The sequence below is a fragment of the Taeniopygia guttata genome, chromosome 15, assembly GCF_048771995.1.
Source record: "Taeniopygia guttata chromosome 15, bTaeGut7.mat, whole genome shotgun sequence".
NCBI lineage: Eukaryota > Metazoa > Chordata > Aves > Passeriformes > Estrildidae > Taeniopygia > Taeniopygia guttata.
In genome coordinates this window covers 6,048,202-6,069,105 of record NC_133040.1, presented here as the reverse complement: position 1 = coordinate 6,069,105, position 20,904 = coordinate 6,048,202, and the positions used below count along the sequence as shown (strand labels likewise).

The 20,904-nt window shown below is 41.3% G+C and overlaps 1 protein-coding gene across 4 annotated transcripts; it reads right to left on the bottom strand.

Annotated features, from left to right (window-relative positions):
• Positions 1-308: 308 nt before the first annotated feature.
• On the bottom strand, positions 309-20,427 carry YPEL1 (yippee like 1). 4 transcript variants are annotated; one of them, XM_030285787.4, is made up of 5 exons: positions 20,289-20,427; positions 16,405-16,687; positions 7,197-7,240; positions 5,706-5,814; positions 309-4,764 (listed from the first exon to the last, which is right to left on the bottom strand). In XM_030285787.4, the coding sequence occupies exons 2-5, from the start codon at positions 16,519-16,521 to the stop codon at positions 4,675-4,677; spliced, it is 360 nt and encodes a 119-aa protein (XP_030141647.1). In that variant the 5' UTR covers positions 16,522-16,687; positions 20,289-20,427; the 3' UTR covers positions 309-4,674. The 4 variants fall into 4 exon arrangements, with proteins under 4 accessions (XP_030141647.1, XP_072792058.1, XP_030141648.1 ...); XM_072935957.1 differs by lacking the exon at positions 20,289-20,427 and adding an exon at positions 19,692-19,831; XM_030285788.4 differs by lacking the exon at positions 20,289-20,427 and adding an exon at positions 19,653-19,793.
• Between the last annotated feature and the right edge of the window lie 477 nt (positions 20,428-20,904).

The window sequence follows — 20,904 nt, the reverse complement described above, 5'->3', positions numbered from 1 at the left end:
TTCAGTTCCTCTCAGGATTAGTTCTGGGGGTTGTCCAGACTGACTCTCACTATGCAGAGGTCCCACAATTGGTTCAAAATAGGCAAAAGCCCTAAGAGTAGCAACACAAATTTCTGTATTTTGGAAAGATTATTGAAAGGAAAAACCCCAAGTGTTTTGTGGCAGTCTTAAAACTACATTAACATCAGATTCAACCCATTTATGAGTTTTTAAGAGCAACTAAGAGCACTGTCTTCTCTCTCTGGCCCTACCAGAGGATAAAGCCTGAGAACTCAATTAGCAAGAAAAGATAGCACAAAACCAACAGGTAACCCAACAAAACAATTGAAAGCTTTTATTGTGATACCTCGAATAGATACAGTATAGTGAAACAACAAATGATGTACAGTATTGCAAGGACAAAAACAGCAACACAGCCATGTCACCTGTAAAAGAAAGCATTTTAAAGAGTTTAAGAAACAATGAGGCACAACTCAACTGCCATTTATGACTCATGCTTTAGACCTTAAACCACTTGTAACAGTCCTTTTAAAAGAAACCTCTGAAGCATCTGTTCCTTTTCCAGTAAGTGTTTATACTGCTGGTTGGCTTAACATGAGTCTCAGTGAAGTCCAATAAAGTGTCCATGAAGTTTAACAATAATTTGACAGCTTCTTCCTCTCATGGCCAATATCCAAGGCTGGAGATGAGTGAAGTTTGGTCTGTGAGCCTGGAGGTGGCTGCTGCTGCAATCTGGCTGCTGAGATGAGTGGGCAGGAGGAGCCCTACGAGGGCACTTGGAGGGAAGTGCATGGCCACCAACCCTGGCACCCAGCCTCGGGGAACTCTTGCACTGATCCACCAGTGGGAAATACAAATGACCTTTGGTTATCTGTATTTTGGGTGCAGTGAGGACTTGGTCAGAACCTCTGAGGCCAGTCTTTAACTCAAAGAAATGTCATAACCATGTTCCCCCTCCTTTCCCAAGGACTGCAAGCACAATGGCACACCACCCACCCTGGTCGTTATGCTGGGCCGTGCAACTGGGACATTAAGATGGAGCTGTAACAATCTTCCTTCACAGTTTGCCATTGTACAGCTTACAACCAACAAGGGAAATTCAGATCCCAACCCTTTTAACTGGCAGATAAGATTACCAGGCCACTAAAAGCATACAGCAAGAGTGGTTAGGCTGAGCAATCCCTCACCAAATAGGTCAGCAATCCCTCACCAAATTCTGCAGCTGATTTCACAGCAAGTCTGTAATGTGATGGGGTTTTTATACATGGCAGCACTGCCTTTTAGTAATCAAAAGGGTACTTAAAGTAATCAGCCAAAGAAAAACTGTAGGGTTTGGCGGCAGACTCAGTCCTGGAAAACCATTGTTACAACCATTATTTTGGACCTAGACAGAGAATGTGTGGTCAGATCACTAAAGTCACACCAAATTATGATTAATTACTTTAGGACAGGCATGGCGCTTTAGAGGTTCAGTGGAAAAAATCTTTCAACACATGTACATTTTTGCTAGCAAATTCCTATGCATCCCAATGAACATGTCTTCTAAGCCAGCTCATTGTAGTTCATTTGGTCCAAGAAAGAGCCAGCAAGAAACAAAGGTTCACAAAAGCTTTTTGTTACAATTTATAAAAAACAAAATACAAAATAAATGTTAAGACCAAAAATAACCAGTACAAGTAAGAAAAGTGCTCAAGTTGGAGGGGGAAGTAAACTTACCCAGAGCAAACACATACAAACTTTAAATATAATCTTTAATATATTACAAAAATTGGTTAGAGGGAAAATGCTTTAGTAAAATTTTTTTCAAGTAAGTTTATTTTTCTTTCAAATGACTGCTGGAGGGTTCAGTGACCAGACTGACCTCTTCACATCAGCCAGCAGTCATTGCTATCTGGATTCAACTTTCACCAAAACCAATAACAAGAATTCTCTATATCTTTATGAGGGGAAAAAATAATCATTAATGCTGCCAAACAATATGGGAAGAAAATTCACATATTCCCTCAAAAGAATGAGCCTCAAGAATTGTTACATGGCAGCATAAAATAGTGATTCTGTATTAGTTCTACTCTTTATTCTTTCTAAGCATCCACTCTTAATAAAAGACCAAAAAGAATATTGCTTTGTTTGGTTCTCTTAAAAGCCATAAACATTACATTTAGGTCATTAACTCTTTATGCCAGTAGTCTGAAGCTCTATGTGCTAAGCACTTGAAGTCCCAACCTTTGGCATCCAAGTTAATTAAGGTTTTGGTGAAAATGTCCAGTTTGAAATATAAATAATGCACTGAAGAAAGAGGTTGAATTTCTAAAAATAAGACTGTATTACAGATAGCATTACCTTATTAACAAGAGCTAGCCAAACCCCCAATTTTTGAGAGAAAAATCCTTAATACTTTACATATTTTCTTTAACTTCAACTCTCTCTGGAAAAGCAGCCATTATTTTTGCCTTCAGTCCAGTGTACTGCCTCAGCAAGACTGTAGCCAGGAAATCAGAAAAGCCCAAAGATACACAAACCTCACACAAGCTGTTCACAAGTATCAACATTACAACAGGACTTAAAAGCCAACACAAACTTTTTGCTGATAGTTTTAGTGCCTTCCTTGTTGGCAACATACATCGCAATGGTGGAAAACAAAACCCTAAGAATTCCAGGTCAAAAAGAGCACGAGACAGGCAACAGCCAAGCCCATCTTGCATCAATGACATTGTTAAAAATGAGACCTGATGTGAACACAAAGTAGCAATGTGTAAGCCACAAAATCCAGGTTGAACACGACTCTACCACCTGAGGCCTCTGGACTGAAACCCAGCAGCTTGAGCTACTTCTCTAATTCTTACATTTTGAATTCATGGGTATCAATCGTGACAACATCTGGCAGGCAGTTTAGCCAGCCTGCATCACAGAGAATGAGTACACCTGGGAGAATGCTCCTCTCACTCCTCCTCCCCACAAAAACACTGGAAAGCTGGTTTTAAAGATTTGTATTGCCCCTACCCATTGGCGTAATTTTTCATGTCTGACAATTTCTAAAGTGCAGCAGAGTTCAGAAAGCCTATGAGAGATTCCCAAAAACAGAACAGCAGCAGCAGCACCTGTGATTAATTTCAGAGGTGCCGTATTAGAATTGTTATTGAGAGAAAGGGATTTCATATTGCAAGGCTTCTGTATTGTTCAGTTATAGGACTTACGTAGTGTTAAAGGGGTTTTTTTTCAGTTTGTCCTCAAGCAGTAAAAGGATTAACATACAAAAAGTCTGTAGAGACTGTTTAATTTGAAAATTAAGTCAGCAAATTTATGTAGAGCGTTTCTTTCACAGTTGCTCAGTTTGCATACACAGAGACCAACAGCTCATATTGTGCATATACTTTCCAGAAGTTTCTCTCATTAACTGATTCCATTAAAGAAACAGCATGAGAACAAAAGAGAAGGTGAGTTTCATATAAATTTTTATTATAAAAAGATACTTGGGGATGATTTAGCCAGCAAACCAGGAAACCCTTTCCCCACCCCCAAATTTTAAAAACTATCTTACTATTTTATTTTATGAAAAAAACAAGTCAAACTTCCCTTCCCTCTTATTACTCCTCTTTTTCCTACAGGTACTACATTAATTTTCATGTCATAGGCTCTGGCCATTTCTCACAAAAATAAATATTTTTGTTCAAATGTAGCAGAAGCAGAAGACTTCAACAAGTTTCCTTGACATCAACCTCTTTGTCCAGTGCATTAGGACTATACAGTTACATGGAACCAGCCATAAAACTTTACTGATGCACAAGTCCCTGTTACTGGCAAAGGTACAGTACCAAAACTTTGTTTTGTCCTAATATACCAACTAATTTTTTTTTCAAAATAGAAGATGCATATATTTTTCTGTCTTTTTAACTTTCCAAGCTATAGTTTTATAATTTTTTTATCCAGCAAAGTCCTTAGGGAATATGTTGGTTTTAAAGGAACATATTCTATAGCATTATTGATTTAAAATCCTTCTATGTTATTTCATTAAGATACCAAACCTCTGGCATAACCTTTTCCTAACAACTTGAGGCCTGCTAACTTCAGTCAGTGCAATTGAAATATTTTTTGAAGTGAGCACTGTACCTTTAACCAATTCACCTACAAGATGTACATAGGTTGTGGTACACTCAAATTGAAAAAAGAAATTAAAAACTACAATACTGCATCCTCTTCACTGCCAAACACATCAGAAATTGCTACATATAAAAAAGCACCCCATCCCATACATTCTTTCAGACTGCTCAGGTACAGAACTTCTACAGGACTGGAGTGTAGGTGTTTAGGCAAGAAGCATGCACAGCAGAAGTAGCATTAAAGGCATAGGTCAGAGAGAGATGCTAACCAGCAAAATCTGTTTTCAATTAGTGAACTGTTTCTCTAGTCTGAGAGAGTTTAGAAAAAGGTCATCCAAAATGTTCCAAAACAACTGTTCACACAATAATACACGTACAAAAAGAGGGAACTTACACAAGGAGAAAAGGCAAACATGGCCTGAAATAGCCACTTACACTACACTACTCATTTGTGAGGTTTCAGAGTTCAGTGATATTCTCAGGGCCACTCTAGCCAAGCTCTTCCTTTACTTTGCATTAGTCTTTGTAAAGCCTGTTCCACAGAATATAGTCCAAACAGAAGGAAAAAGGTTGTGGTTCACTCCCAGCCATTGTCTTTTATCATGTGGGCAAGTTCAATGATAAATTTTCCTTCTTTGTATTTCTGACTGCTCTCAAAAGCGTGTTCCTGGAAAGGAAAAAAAAAAAAAACCAAGACAACACTGAATTAAGTGCAGGAAATTAAGTATTTTAAACATCAAACTTCCAAAAAAAATACAAACCAGGAGCCATTACAGTTAACAACCCATACTGGTTACACTGAGTAAGGAGAGGGAGGGGAAAAAAAGAGAGGTTGAAAAGCATTGAGAAGGAAACAGAAGCAAACTTCTCCTAAGTGGAATCAGCAGATCTACTGCACAGATCTTGCTGTAGAACTGTCCATGTTCTCTCTCTGCTTAGAGAATTTTAATGCTTTTTAAAGGGAAAGTGAGGAAATGGCATGTTATACGTGTTATTTATTTATTCCAAGAAATAATGAAAATAGGGAATGCAAACCTCTTCAAAAGCTCTCTATATTCATCATCACAGGAAACACATTAGGAAAACTTCTAAGATCTGAAGCTACACTCAATCAGTGAAAATCCTACCCAGAATCGAAGATTTTCAAAACCTCAAACTTGCAGCACAGCTGCAAGTGCTCAGGTAAATTTTCAAACAAGAGGCTCAAGTCCACATTATTTGTAAACAGAGAAATATGCTCAGTACCATTTATTGTAATTAATATTTTTGCTGTATAACCAACTTTTGCAATCCATGACACTACACGCTCACTTTGACAATTTCTCCCACCTGTTTTAGTGCATGTGTGCTTGGGAGTATTGCAAAAAGATTATCAAATACTGTAACAGCACCTATAGCTCATGCTTGATTTGCAGTTCAGAATAAAGTTATTATCTGCTACAGCATTTCTGCAGATGCAAGGAAGCAAGACTACATTAGAGCCTGATGTACACAAAACCACCTGAGCTAACTCACATAAACTTTCAGCAATGGTGCTACTCAATGGCTACTCAAACATCTGTGCTTCAACATGCACACATTTATTGAGGATTTAAGTCTATTACTTACATATTTCCATCCAAGAGTGGTTTTACAGTTTTCACAATAGATATCTGCTACAGCATGTAAACCTGTCAGAAGAACTCTCTCCTCTGCTGGACCACAGCCCACATTTACCCTGAAAAAAAGGGAGAAATTATGTTAGCAGATGAGTGTGCTTCTTTTCTTACTGTTCCCCACCTTTTCTCCTGCAGACAAAAAGTGGTTTAAAAAATGCCTAACTTACTCAATGCTGCGCAGAAGTAACTTCCTCTGTTACACTGAGCAGGACAGGAAGAAAAAAGGAGTTTGTTTTTTGTTTTAAGTGGCTTTGGTGTCACTGCCAGCAACAAAGACAAGCTAAATAGTTAAACTTCCAAAGAATAGAACACTACACAGTAACTGGACACTTCTACAGTTTCAGGCTTTGCTTCAAAAACTATTTGAGACCTCTCTAATGGGAGTCTGTACCAGTGAATCAGCACCAAGAGCTGAATTTAGAACCAGCTCCAAAATAGCAGCAAGAAAAAAGCCTCATAAATATTTCTTTGCTACAGATCAGCAGACTAAGCTCTGATGAACAAACAGCAATTTCAAAACAAAACATCCCCTGAAGTACTGCATCAAGCCATTTTTTTTCACAAATGAGTCTATGCAGAGAACAAGAGGCAAGACTAAACCAAGTTTTTAGACAGTTTTAAATATGAGCAAAATTTTTCCATTTTTGCTGCTGTAGTACCAGATTCTTCCTATTACAATTATAGCAGAAATCCCATGTCACCACTGAAGGACTGCATATTAAAAGAATCTCAAGGATCTGCAATCAAATCCTTTGCAGTTACAGTTCCATTATCATGGTCAAAAATAGACCAGGGGATTCAACTTTATCTTTTTCAAAATGCTGCAACACAAAAAAGTGCTGAAAAATAAAGACAAAAATGCAATCCTGCATATAAAAAACTTAAAATACACCCATTAACAAATGCAAACAGCCTCCTATCAAGGGAAGGACATGCCTAGGATTGCAAATATTAGGCTCGATAAGATCACAGAGACCTTTTGCCTCTAGCACATTTGCAATATTCAAGGTCATTAAAGATGTACCAAGTTTACTGAAACATTAACCTGTAAATGTATCCAACTGTCAGACTGGGAAATTCTTTAGACCACAGTAGAGTTGTCTAAAGAAAATTTACAGTCACTCAATATCTTGTGACTTCTGTAGTATCTCAGAATGGTAGCTCCTCTCGAGACAGCTACCAAAGGAATTTCACATTAATACACTCCCCTAATATTTCAGCTCTTAGGAGAATTACTTAAAATATAAGATAAACTCATATATGTGCAAATGAATGCTTCAGAATCAGCCCAGTAGCTCTTTAATAACTACTGCTGGTGAGTAAAGCCAGCATTAGAAAGAACAGGGCAAAGTACAGCTCCGTTAATTCCTACTGCTTTCCCTTTGGGAAGCACAAAGTTACACTCTGCAGGTGGTGTGCAGAACCATAACCACATACTTACACAGAATTGAAGAGGTAGGCTCGTCCCTGGCTTCCCTGGAAGGACTGCATTAAAAAAAAAAAAAGCACATATTAAAAAACACAAGCCCCACCAAACAAAAAAATAGTTTCAGAAGAGTATGTAAGTAAACATAGAATGATAACAAAGATATAAACTATTTCAGATTAATTACTTTATACTAGTTATTTATAGGAAAGTCTGGTCAGAGAAGTTTTCATCTACATTAGATTTTTAATAATGATTTTATTTTATTTTATCAAGTGCTATTGCTGAAAATTCAACATCCATAATGCAAGCAAAACAGTTTTTTCCTACCCTCTGCAAGATATCAATTCTCATTTTCCTAGACATCCTTCATGATAATTGAAATAATCTGCTTTTAACTCATAAGGGAATTATTCCCATCTCCTATGTCTTCCGCTGCTGCAGCCAAAAGATTATTTATTTCAATTTCATTGCATCATTTGATAAAAGAGCAGTGAAATTCTGGACCAAGCATAAAACCAGCATACTCTACTCAGGAAATGCATCTGATCAGTTTATAATTCACAGATAAGCTCAGCTTCATTTTAGTAAGACAGCTGTTACCATCAAAAGCCTGACCACAGGCATATGCTTTCCAACCTCTCACATTCCTGATAAATGATGGACAAACAATGGCACTTAGACGTTCTTGGCTGGTTCTAAATGAATGTTTTAGTTCAGAGCAGTAGCACAGTTTTGAATGAAAACCCCTAATCAGCCACACTTACTGGGGGCTGGTTTGGCTTGTGGAGCAGTTTCAGTGCCTGGGAACTGCACCCTTGATCCTTCTGAACCAACTAAACCAGCAGTTCTTCTTCCATGCACTCAGCAAGGTTAATGCAGACACAGACCCAAACCTGTCCTCAGGATGTGAGCTGCACACATCCTGGGAGAACCTGTGAGCAGACCAGAGCCAGCCACAGGTAAAACATTCCAAACTGTGTGTCAGACACACCACTGCTTTCATCTGGCTCTTTCTGCATTCAATTACTTGGTAGTTTAAACACAGCCGTTCCCATCCAAACAGGATCACACTGGAACTGAGTTTTCCTTTCTTCCCTCTTCCCTACTGAATTCCATTAAAAAAAAAAAAATCTGTAAACTGTCTTGATTTCTTTTTTCTTTCAACATTTCAATTCTCTAATCTACTTTCAAAGAAAATTAATTACTTTATCCATGAGACAGAGAAAGTACAATTGTTTTTAAGAATCCCTGTAGTTCTAGTGTTGAACATCACAGACCAACTTTTCAGAAGCCTGCATTAGATCAACATGGAAGTTTTTGGAAGGAAAATATCAACCTGAATACTTTAGCATGGTTTTAGTAATGCCAGGCATGAAACCATAGGCAGAAGGTCCTTTCTGCAATGGATTCTTCTCCGGATACATATTTTAATTATATCATTAAAAGTCATTTGACACTAAAATAGGTATTTTGCCACTCTACCAACTAGCAACACAACAGCAATAATTATTGCCTTTTAATTACTCAGAATAGTGTGCAAAAAAATCCCCCCACCTTGTAAAAGGAAAATGCATATAAATGAACCCTTTTTGATCAACACTAACGAGATTATATACTGCAGTAAAGAATGTTTAAAGAAATCCCTGACTCTGGACTACTCCAGGTAGCAATAGTGCCAAGTAGTTATGTACTTGTAAAATCTTTAATATGAGAAATTCTACCTAACAGTTTATAGCACTAATATTTTATTATTTTAGCAACCATTTGAACTATTGAGAGAATATATTACTGTTCTCCACAAATACTTGAAGGGAGGTTTTAGCAAGGTTTGGTCAGTCTCCTCTCCCATCTAACAAGTGACAAGACCAGAGGAATTGGCCTCAGGTAGCACCAGGGGAGGTTTAGATTTGATACCAGGAAACATTTCTTCACCAAAAGGGTTGTCAAACATTGGAGCAGGTTACCCAGGACAGTGGTGAAGTCACCATAGACACAGATGTGGCACTTGGGGACATGGTTTAGTGGTAGACTTGTCACTATTGGGTTTGTGTTTGGACTTGATGACCTTACAGTTCTTCTTCAACCTCAGTGATTCTAAAGAGGTTCTACCTTCAGCAAAGACAAAAGAAAAAGTACTGTCTCCACAAGCCAGAACTACAAGTCTTATTTTTCACCAGGCAAGGAAAACCAGATAGGCTGTGCAGGACAGTGAAAGCTGAAACTTCAGGTGGGACTGACCCTGAAAAGGGGAGACTTGGTTGAGAACAGAGTCTGAACAGTTCCATCACAAAGTAATTTATCCTTACAGCTGCCTTTAAAACAAACAAAAACCCCACCACTGGTTCAGTTCTCCTGAGATACTTAAACACACATCACAAAACTGGCAGAGCAGTGCAGATCTACACTGCAGTTCCTACAGAACAGAGTCCTACAGGACTCTTTAGACCACAGCCAGTAACAGAGAATGCTTACTGCAGGTGAAAACAGAATCTCTTCAGATATAGACTCTTAAAAAATGCCCATTAACAAATGAGTAACTAGCCTGGGTAAACAACACATTGATTTAGGGAAAACTACAGATGTGCAACTCCAAAATTTAAGAAAAAGTAAGGAAACACTTCAAAAATCCTCTTATTCAGCAAGAAGTAAACGTAAAACTAGAACTTCCTTGTTTCACATACCTGAAATTATTAAAAAGACCTTCCAAAGCCATGATGACCATGATACTTGGTTAAACTATTGAAAAAATTCTTAAAAATAAAAAATTTGCAGCCATTTCTCCTTGCTTTAAAAACTCCATGTTGTAGATTAGAATTCACAAACCCTTTTTCAAACAGCGCCAAGAAATATTCTCAATTATCATGTTCTAGTTTCTCTATTTATATGTAATTACACATACCAATCACATATAAATTAATGTGGTGGGTTGGGTGTTTTTTTGTCTGGTCCTATATCATAATTTTTAAACTACTTTTATGCCATACCTGAAGTTCCATGGCAGGCTGGGGAAGAAAAAAAAAGACTCCAGGAAAGAAACAAGTCAGGAGATCTTCTGAATGATCTTATGCAATTATTTCTGCCAAGTTTATGTTTAGTCTTGACTTAGTATCACCTAATAAAAGCTCTCCTTTGACCCTGCATTTTATAAAATTAAGCAGAGGGCAGTTAACAGGATGCCAGGAATAGCACAAAAAGCAGCTATTCCCCTCTCTTGTTTCATAAGCTGAAAAAATTCAAGCCAAATGAAATACAAACCACCGGTTGGAAAGCACTACTTTAGTTGTTTTTCTTTTCCCAATATATTTTTAAAGATGACTTGACTTTTTTTGCACCCTTTGCTTTGTTGCCCTAGATATACTGTACTCTCCGAGGCTTATTTTCCCTCAGAAATGGCCATTAATGGCCATTACCTTCTAATTTTAGGATTATCAAGGTAGAGGGAGAAGCAACACAGAATCTTCTCCTGTGACAGTGATTTTAGAAAGTGTGCTCACAAATATGTCACTGTGAAAAGCTCCTCCATTCCAGCCTTGCTTCCCATTCCCAGAGTATGACTGATTCATTTGATACCATCTTTTCTTACCTACGCTCATGTTTTGAGGCTAAGGATTGTATTTACATGCCACAGAACACTTGTTTCCTTGCCCAGCTGCAAAGAGCAAGTTCCCCCATGTTTCCATCAGTCAGGTAACTCCACAGGAACGTGCAGCAACTTGTGTAACTGCATTCTGGAACACAGAACGTGGGTCCAGGCAACTCAGACACTCCTTTAGAACCAGGGCCCAACCACATCAACTGTGTTTCACTGAGCATTGAGTGGTGTGCAATCCAGCCAGGCAGAACTCCTATACACTGATTGGAATAAAAGCACTGCAAGGATATCCATTTTTAAATCCCCATGCCTTCTAATTTTTATTATCAGTCTCTTGTCAGCACTTGGCAGTCAGTTTCTTCTTCACATGAACAGCTGTTATTTTTTTCCCCAAAACCGTATTCAAACACCACAAAAAGGTATAAATCTGTCACAGATGCATTCTCTTATTGGTGTAAGAAAGATCTATTATCACAGTTCTACTTTCTGATGCATTCTACTACTAGAATGAAAAGAGGACAGCTCAGTTTGGTGCTTGAGCTGCTTGCTAAGTTTGTAACTTGGCTATAAACAGAATATTTTGCATAACCAGAAAAAAGAATTAATACTGAACATTTGTTTTTACCAGCAGTAGGTTTCTCACACTCTGCACTGTATGATTCAGTTATACTGATATGAATTTTAAGGGACTGACAGGTTGAACACCTTTGTGTGTCAACTCCTCCAAGGAAATGAAAAAAAGTACTTTAAATGGCAGTGTCAAGGACTAACAGGCACAACTGTTCAAACAAGTCTCCAGACAAACCACTCTTCAATAGAATAAACATCACCTTTGCAAACACAAACTTTAACTGTTCATTTAACTGAACATTTGCACAGCACTCCCAAGATCAGGAGCACTATACATAAATCAAAACTAAAGCAGAACATTCTATTCAAACGGAGTCTTAAATATGTCTTATCCAGTAGAGATGAATTAGAAGAGAGTGGCAAGTGTGACCAGCTCTCCTCAATAATGACTCACAGCAACCAGGATTTTCACTTAGAAGCTGGGCAATTTATCAGTTCCGCTAATATCTGCAGTTGAACTTCATACCTGCTATAAGGCTGTTTTTTCATGGTCCTCAATTAATAGTACTGCATTGATTTAGGAGTTAAATTATTCCTCAGAAAATCCATATCTTTGACCAGCTACCCATTTATACAAAAGTATGTGCCAGATCTATCATGTTTTCTTGTTTCAGCACAGCTGAAAGTATCCAGAACATCTAACAGTATCAACAATAATGTCCAACTGTGCTTACAAACTACAGTGAAGTCACCTGCAAGCATAGTTTGGAACTAGGCTCTTTTCAAGTCATCTGACAGACCTCTGCCACTGATACGTGATATAGTAAAGAAGCTTTACACATTTCACTTGTACACACATGCAGAATTAGGTATGATCTATGTTTGCAAGTTAAACCCACCCTTACCTCTAACACCAGGATTAGCTGTTTTACCCAGGAGGAAAGGAAATATCAGTCAAGCAGAACATGTATTTACTGCCCTAAGGCACAGCTGAAGGCATGGGTGGGGGAAGGGATGCTACTGAAAAGCTTATACCATCAATTATTCCCCAGAGATGGGATTAGATTGCATGGCTAGAGATCATGCTCTACAGCAAATACCCAGGGAAACTGCCATCTTAGCATGTACCGGGGGCAAGGCTGGCATTATTCTGAGCAAGTCACTGGGGCATTACCAGTGTCTGCAAGCTACTTGAAACACAGAAATAGAATATTAAAGAAGGAAAATGAAAAAAGTCCATAGATTTTCATCCAGCTTAATTTCCTTTCATTGGCTGGAGCTCCTTTTAGAAGCAAAGATAGATTAAGCTGAATCAGTTCTCTGGACAAATAAGCAAATTTGGGAAATACAGAAAATTGTACTTGTTAGGAACAGCATTCTTAAAGTAAACCAGAAACAGAAGTGCTCTGATGTGTGAAATTATCTCCTCAGCAAGATGCATCAGAGAGTGTAAGGATATCCTCTCTTCAAAACTTGCAACATAAATTCAGGAAACTGAATTCAACATAAGGTACAGACAAAAAAATTATTGGGGAAAACTCCCACATTTGTTCCAGTTGGTGTTTCCATAACATCCAACTCCTTGATAATGCAAACCACCAGGGATGCTGCTGTCCAGCTGCATCCTAGGCAACTTCTAGAAGACTCCATGATAAGATTTTTTTTAAAGTTCATTTCAAGTATTTACTGAATTTGATAAAGCGAGTTACAAAGTTCAGTATGTAGAAAAGAGCCTTAAAAAATTCTACCCCAAAAACTGCATGCCTGCAAATCTGGCAAATGATATTTCCCCAAACTGAAGACTTTGTCATGCAGGACAAGTTATCTTGACCTATGCAGCTTCTTGAATGGATTTCAGAAATAATTATGTCAAAGTATACAGAGTAGAACACTTCCCAACTCCTTTAAGCTTTCACTAATTGCTTCCTATGGCATCAGCTCCTTGCCTTACTCTTCATTAAGACCTGTGGTTGTTTGCTCATAGTTTACTTCTCTTCTGTGCCTACAGTCACAGTAGGATATAATTTTAAAAATATTTGCCTCTTTAAATAAATTTTTACAAGCTATAGGTACTTCACTTTACTTGAGCAGGTAACACATTTTTGTCCTGTCTCATTAATCTATGTTCTTATTTCTAAGCCATTGCCAAGACTCTTGGTTGCCATTTTATCACAGCAAGGGCACAAGAAAAAGAGCTTTGCGATTCATTCCAGGGCAAGAAAGGGACCCTGCTGCTCCAACAGAACAGAAATGAAATGAAAAGGTGATTCGTGTATGCTGCCATCCTTGTCAGACAATTGGCATCGACAGTTCCCAAAAGCAGAAGAATTGCAAATCTGTATTGAAGTCAAGAGATTCTTAGAATCAGAATCAAAGGGATGATTGACAGAAATATGAAGCACTTTTTGCTTTTCCATGACAGACCAACGTTTAAGAGAAACACCACTCAGTTCACAGCATAGCTTTTCATCTTAAAGTCAAAAACCACTACAGTGTCAGGTATAATAAATTCTTGTACCTCAAAGCACATTAGCAGTTGGAGCTGCTTTAAATTAGAAGTGTACCATGCATTTTGATTCATTTTCCCTAACCACACATGAGGAAGAAAACCACCATGTACCCAGAAAAGATGGGGTGAGGGATAGCTCCCAGAGGAAGCAGCTACAGTGAGGCATTAAGTAAATACTGACTGCTTTTATCTGCTGCAGAGAAATTGATGCACTGGGTTCTGACATGAGATGGTACAGGAAGCATTTGGATAAAGTGAGAATCTACAACCAAAAATTGTATTTAGAGAATGCAACACAGAGCTTTAGCTTTGAACTAGGCCTTCAAGGCATTGCGGGGGGAAAGTCAGGTTGAACAGTGTCTCTACTCCATCAATAAATCCAAACCAGCCCGGAACCACACTGTTCTTTGGTAACTTTCAGTGGTATAGAATCAAATTCCTACACTTCAGGTTGGTTTATTTGTTTGGGATTTTTCCTGCATCTGAAAAGTAACAGTAACTAGGATTCTAGATATGTTGAAAAATCATCTCTCACTAATCTAAGTTCATTGCACATAATGTGCTTCAATGAAGGGACTTTAAGAGGAGTTCAGAAAAAAAAATGAAAATTTATTTGCACTCCCCACCTTCCCCAGGGCCAGGTGTACTTATTTTTAATGATCCTTTTAATGATCCAGGTCTATCTACTGCTTTGCAGTTGTTCCCATCAGAAGGACTTCTCCCATGCCAGATTATGTAAAACTTCAGCCTCAGGAAGATGGGTTTTCCAAAGCTATGTCCCAAATACAAGTACAATAGATGACAAATGTTCTTTTTATTTTAAAAGCATACAAAAATATACCACACACTTAAATGCGTTTCTCTTTTACCATACAGATTTAGACAATAAAATATGGTTAAGAAATCTTAAATTGACAAAATATCAGTTGTCAAATAAGCATCTGGTCAACCTGTTAAGTACAAATATTTTTGTAAAGTGTCTTCATCAAAAATTAAGGAAGCCAGAAATCAAGCAGAATCCACCTCTAACACCATTCCCGACACAATTAGAAACAAAAGTAATTATTTGTATTTACTATTGATTTTTGAAGAGTCCTCTGTTTTCTTTGCATTGATAATTTGATTCTTAACATTTTAAATTATTTATGAAGCCATAAAATGAACACATTATTTGCTAAAAATATTTGAAGTATTCTGCTGACCAAAGCTCCCAAGCCCTTGGAGAAAACTGGTTCATGAAGCAACAGGGGCAGCTTAGTAGGCATGCAAAAATCTAAGTGCACAAAAAGAAGAGCTTCCTATTAAGTATGTGCTTGGATTGCATTTTCTCAATGAATTAATACATGCTAAGAGACAAAGCAAAAAAAAAGAGTTTCTTTCTTCTTGTAAATATCTATAACCTGAAATTCAGGAAAGATTAACCCGTCCCAGTATTTTTTGGTCCAGAACATGAAGTGAATAATGAAACTGAGTGTCTGTAATTTAGAATCCACTGGTGCCAAAAAGGCCTCTTATACTCAAATTCTGAAATCAACATGGAAAAAAAATTAATTCAAGGAAAAAATTGTATGTTGAAAACCCATTATTGCCTGATAGCCCTTGGATAAGCAAGCAGGTATACTTTCTCCTCACCCAAAGAAAACCTAGATTCAGAAGCAGCAGCATTTTCAAGCCCTCCCATCTCTTCAGCACTGAAGAGTAGCATCACCTGAGTGCTGCTGAACACACAAACAGGCAGGAGCAACAGAGAGAGAACTTTTAGTAAGTGTCAAACCCTTTAAAACTAACTTTATTTGACAAAACAGTTATAAAGAGAACATTTTATATCAAAAAGTTTGAAAAGCAACTGAAGTGTTTTCTCCATGACAGCATAAAGAGTAATTTAGTCAGGAGTTTGTTTGAAGCAAAGAATAAACCAGTCTGTCAAGTATTTATCCCAAACTTCAAGCTTTCCTACATATTTAATACATTACAAGTCTTGGTTTCTTCTAGCAACAGGGAAGAAGGGCAGGCCTAGCCTGTTTCAAGGTTCCACCTATTCTCTAAGCTCAGACAGTCCAACTATTTTGAACATCTCTGGCTAATCATATTCTTTAGGAGCTGGTAGACAGCAAAAGTGTGTTTACAAATTCTGTAACAGAGTGGGACACCCTGGAAACAGACATTTTTGTGACCTTCAGTCCAACAGAGCCAAAAGAAATCTCTAGAATAACCATAACCAGAATAATTTCCCTACCCAGAGATCCACGCTTCTTCTGATAGTTTTCCTTAGCAGACTTTTCAGATATAATAGCTCACAAACAGTACCCACCTGACAGCAGACACAGGTTGTTAACATGGGGAATATATTAGATCAACCTTTATGTCACATTCAGAAGCTTCCAGAATATATCCAGTTCTTAGTACACATGTATGACCCAAGAGTGAACCCAGGGAAGATACTCTGAAGTATGCATCAATTTGCATCCCTTATCTACTGGCAGCGGTGTCACAGTGACAACCATTTTGGTTAAGAAATAATTCATGAGGTCTCTAAAGAAACCACTTGCCTTGGAGATCAATTCATCGTGATTGGCGAGATGGGCTCTGCAGTGGATACAGCTGTAGGTCCGATGACAGTTTGGCAGGTAAGCCTGGAACGTTTTTGATTTTGTCATTTTTACCATCTCTGCTGGTGGCTCCTCACTCAGCTCAGGGCTGGCACTTGAAGAATTACAACTTTGCTGAACTCGCTGACAAAAGAAACACTGGAATATGCAAGCAAAAGCCGTTGTTGTTCTGGAGTGTGTGTGGCACTTTCCACACAAATGACAGAAGAGAAACAGTCACAACCTGTAGGTGAAAAGAGCAGAACAATTAGCAGCTTACAAGACCAGAGTTAACTTGTTATTCAACAAGTCCAGCCATAAAGCAAAGCATTATTTGGAGCAAATAACTGGAGCCTGGCTGCACTACAGGCCCCTTTTTCTAAGGAACTGCACAGTTCAAGTTCCATTCAACACAGCAAAAAGCAGTTCTGTTCTGCTAATGGCTTCTACTCCATCACACTTCTAATGAGGGACGAGATTCAAACAGTTCTCCACAAAACACAAGCACTTTCTACATTATACCAGGTGTACTCTTTAAGACATCCATGCAGAAAATCACACTAAAAAGGTAGGGAATGAGAGGAAGTTAATTGTCTTTGAAGTTCTAATGGTCAGTTCCAATACAGTGAGCAACAGTGAAAGCAACTTGTTCTGTCCAACAGTCAATATATTTTATATATTTGCACTTTGGTTTTCAGCAAAAATCTTGCAGGATCACATCTGGCTTTAAGTCAAATACCAAGTAAGACACTGCCACCCTATTCAAGGATCTGATCCGATGACTACTCTTTCAAGCTCTGCAGAATTATGCCTTTAGGCAAAGACCTTCTTGCCTGGTGTCCTGATCAAAGCTAATTAAGTACCTCCTCACTGTACCAGAATAGCCTTAATGGAAGCTACCAAACCCACCATCTGATACTGAAGCTAAATTCTGCACAGAGAACACCCAAATGCATCCTTAATCCTCAGAGTGCATTTCAGAGATGTTACATGTCAGAGCACGCCACAGCTTTCTGCTGTGCTGGAAAGCAAACCTTTTTAGTTTGTCTGAAAACAAAGCAGATGCTAAACTCTGATAACATCTCCTGGTCCGTCCGAGGCAGCAGCTCCCAGGCTATGCAAGCACCACACTAATGAGCGCTCCAAACACTGCACAGTCAACTTATGTCATCAGCTGTCAGGTGACTGCCTGAGTAGGTCAATAGCACAAACAGCAAAGAGAGACAATATAAAGATTTTACAGTTTGCTGATCCAGCTAAGAGCATGCAAATGGCTTATCACAGTTGTAAACTGTGTGCAGGGCAGCATTAACCACTCTTCTAGCAATAGCATGCTGGTTACACAGCTAGAGCAGATAGTGCAAGCCACATAAATGAAAGTATGCTTATAGGAAGCAGTCACTGCTTCAAAAGAAGCCTTGAGAAAGCAATCTGTACTGCAGGGCTAGCACATGAGACAAGCACAGCAAACTTAAAGGGGTTTCGGTTTAGATTTTTTAATCTTAAGCAGGAGAAACTGCAAACTACTGAACAACTTGCTAGAAGAACACTTCTTACACAAAGAATTGCAAAGGAAGAGATAAGCCACAAACAAGACACGTAACACACCAAAGGCAAACCAAAAAAATAAAGCAACAATAGGAACAAACTGGCATCCAAAGCATGGATCTACACATGAGAATGACTGGGAAAACAACTGATAAATGATACATTTATATGTTTGAAATATTATGAAGAGCAGGACTTAAATATTAATAGCAATTTAAACAAATATTGCGTACTTAGTGTCCCAAGATAATTTAATTAAACTACACAGGGAAGAATAATTATATCATTTGCAGAGAACAGTTCGCTCTTGTAGAACAGCTACATATGAAACCCCATTTATTAGAAGTAAGATACACAAGAAAAGTGATCCAAGAACATGAGGTTTCTGTTAAATTCCCTGTTTGAACTCAATGTTAGATACGGATCCTATTTAGGTTAACAGAAATAGACAAAGCCAGAACAAAACAGCATTTCAGAATTAAAGACACCACATGCTAAGATGTTTTGACTTTGGCTTAAATTAAACCCTTTCCATCAGTAATTGAAACACTAGTTCAATTCTTGCAAAGGTTCAGTAGGTGTAAATGTGGAACTTGGGGATGTGGCTTAGTGGTGGCCTCGGCAGTCCTGGATTAATAGTTGAACTCAATCTTACAGATCATTTCTAACCTTAGCAATTCTGTGCTCTGGAACGTAAAAGGAAAATATTTGTCTTCAGGGCATTCCTAGAAGTGTTTTTAATTCACAGATCTAAAGGCAGTCTGGACTCTTCCACATTCAATGTACCAGCTTCTTCAACTACAGAAATTGAAATAATTCCAAGGCCGATTTAACAAAACTATATTCGATATTGCTCTCTTCAAAAAGACGACTCTGATACACACCATAGGAACCACAGACTGGTTGTGCCGTTACAGGCACAGATCAAAACAAACCATTTCCTAGCTGGCTCTAACAATGGTGAGTAAACAGAGTCTCACTTCCCCTCTCATGGTCAGGAGCAGTTCCTCGAGCTGCTGCTCATTATTCCGCACAGAACAGCGCAAACACCCGAACGAACGATTTCTCTCCCGTTCTTTGGCCGCGGCACAGTCCACGCTTTGGTCCTGCGCATAGACAGGTGTCTCCTGCAGCTCTACTTGTGTCCGCACCTACCGGCGCAGGGCTGTCCCGGAGCCGGGCACGGCGATCCCCGCCTCCTCCCGGGGCCGCCCCGCACCCCGAACCCCCCGGGCCGGGCGAGGAGCGGCCGGTCCCGCCGCCCGTGACGTCACCGGGGCGGGGCGCGGGGCGGCCAATGGGCGGGGCAGGCCCGCCCCGCGCGGGCCCCGGATGTGTAAACAAACACCCCGAGGAGCGTGGCGGGGGGGCGGCCCCGCACGGGCCCCGCGCCGCCCGGGGAACGGCGGCTGCCGCCGCGCGTGGGGATCCCGCGCGGGGCACGGCAGGAGCTCTGCCGGGAATCGGCCTCTCCGTCCTTCCTGCGGGGCGCTAAGGAAGAAGCGACACCAAATACGCTCAAAGAGTCTTTGAGCAGCTGCAAAAAGCTAGACGCAGCCTGTGCGCGCACTGTCAGTAACCTACAGTGAGCTCACTCCAGCAGGGAAAAACCTCCAAGTTAAAGACTGAGCCACAGGAGCCTCATTTTCACCTTTACGTACCAGGAAATAACAGGAGAAAATAAGCGCGGAGAAAGTTACCGGCTGACACCCCGCCGCCCCTGCGGGAGGGAACCGCTGGCTCTGCGACTTCAAAGCCTCTCACGCCTGAGCACGAAGCTACCGGGGCGGGTGACGCCGTCGCGTTTTCTGTAACCCCCGCAGCGATTCCAGCAGGACAGCGGCTCGGTCCCCGCACCGGCCACCGGCACGGCCGCGCGGCCACCCGAACACGGCCCCAACGCTGCTGCGGCCGCCAGCCCCGTGCACAAGCCCACGGCTCCCGGCCCCGCGCGGCGCGGGCGAGAGCGCGAGGGGACCCCACCGGCTCCCGGCGCGTCGAGCTCAGCTTCGCCCCCCCTCAATTATGTAAACCGCCCTTACCCACCCCGCACCGAGAAGGCTGCGGGCAGACAGCGCTGCCGTCATTTCCAGGCTCTATAAATAGCGCCCGAGCCTCCTCCCGCCAGCAAAGTTGCCTCGGTGGCCCCGCGCACACGGGAGACGGCGGCCCCCCCAGCCGCGGCGCACCACGGATCCCCTCTCACAGCCGCCTTCCGCCCGTACCCCCCCGCCTCTCCAAAAAAATAAATCCCAGCACAGGGAAGAGGGGCCGCTTTTCACCCGCACGGTACTCACCGCTGCGCCGCGCCGACTCCGCTCCCAGCCCGGGCTCCGAGCAGCCCCCGGGCCCCTCTCCCTTAGGGGCCGCGGGTAGGAGGGAAGGCGGGACCCCCGGTCCTTGCGCGGCGGGCAGCGAGAGCTCCGCGCCGGGCCTTCACCGAAAAACAAAGAGGGGGCGATCAAGGGAGGGGTGGGGGTACACGACGGCTTCCCTCGCCTCGAAGGTACCGTCTCGGCGGCGGCCACCGAGGGGGGGGAAGGGGGAGGTCATAGACGGGGGTCGGGCGCGCGTGTGCCGCGCTGCGGGCCGAGGGGCGGCCGAGGCATCGTGCCGTGCCCGCGCCGTGCGCTTCGCCCGGGCTCCCGCTCCCACCGCCGCCGCCTTTGTTTTGCTTTGCCCCGGCCCGGGGGCGCAGCGGCCGTTAAACGCGCTCCCCCCTCCCGCCGCCAGCCAATCGCCGCGCGCCCTCGCGCCCGCGCGCGCGCGCCCCTCGCGCCCGGCCACGCCCCTCTCGGGGGGGGCGGGCAGAAGTGGCGCGCGCCCCTCCCTCCTTCCCCCCGGCTCTGTGGAGGAGGGAACGGGGCCGCGGGGCGGGGGCGGGGCCAGGGCGCGAGCGAGGAGGCGGGGCCA

Bases quoted from the DNA above. Each gene is read 5' to 3' on its own strand.
- YPEL1 (XM_030285787.4), bottom strand. From the start codon at position 16,521: ATGGTAAAAATGACAAAATCAAAAACGTTCCAGGCTTACCTGCCAAAC. The intron at 7,241-16,404 runs GCAAGTGGTTTC...TTTTTAATGCAG, and splicing joins ACGATGAATTGATCTCCAAG to TCCTTCCAGGGAAGCCAGGG. The intron at 5,815-7,196 runs GTAAGTATGTGG...CCTTTTTTTCAG, and splicing joins GCCTACCTCTTCAATTCTGT to GGTAAATGTGGGCTGTGGTC.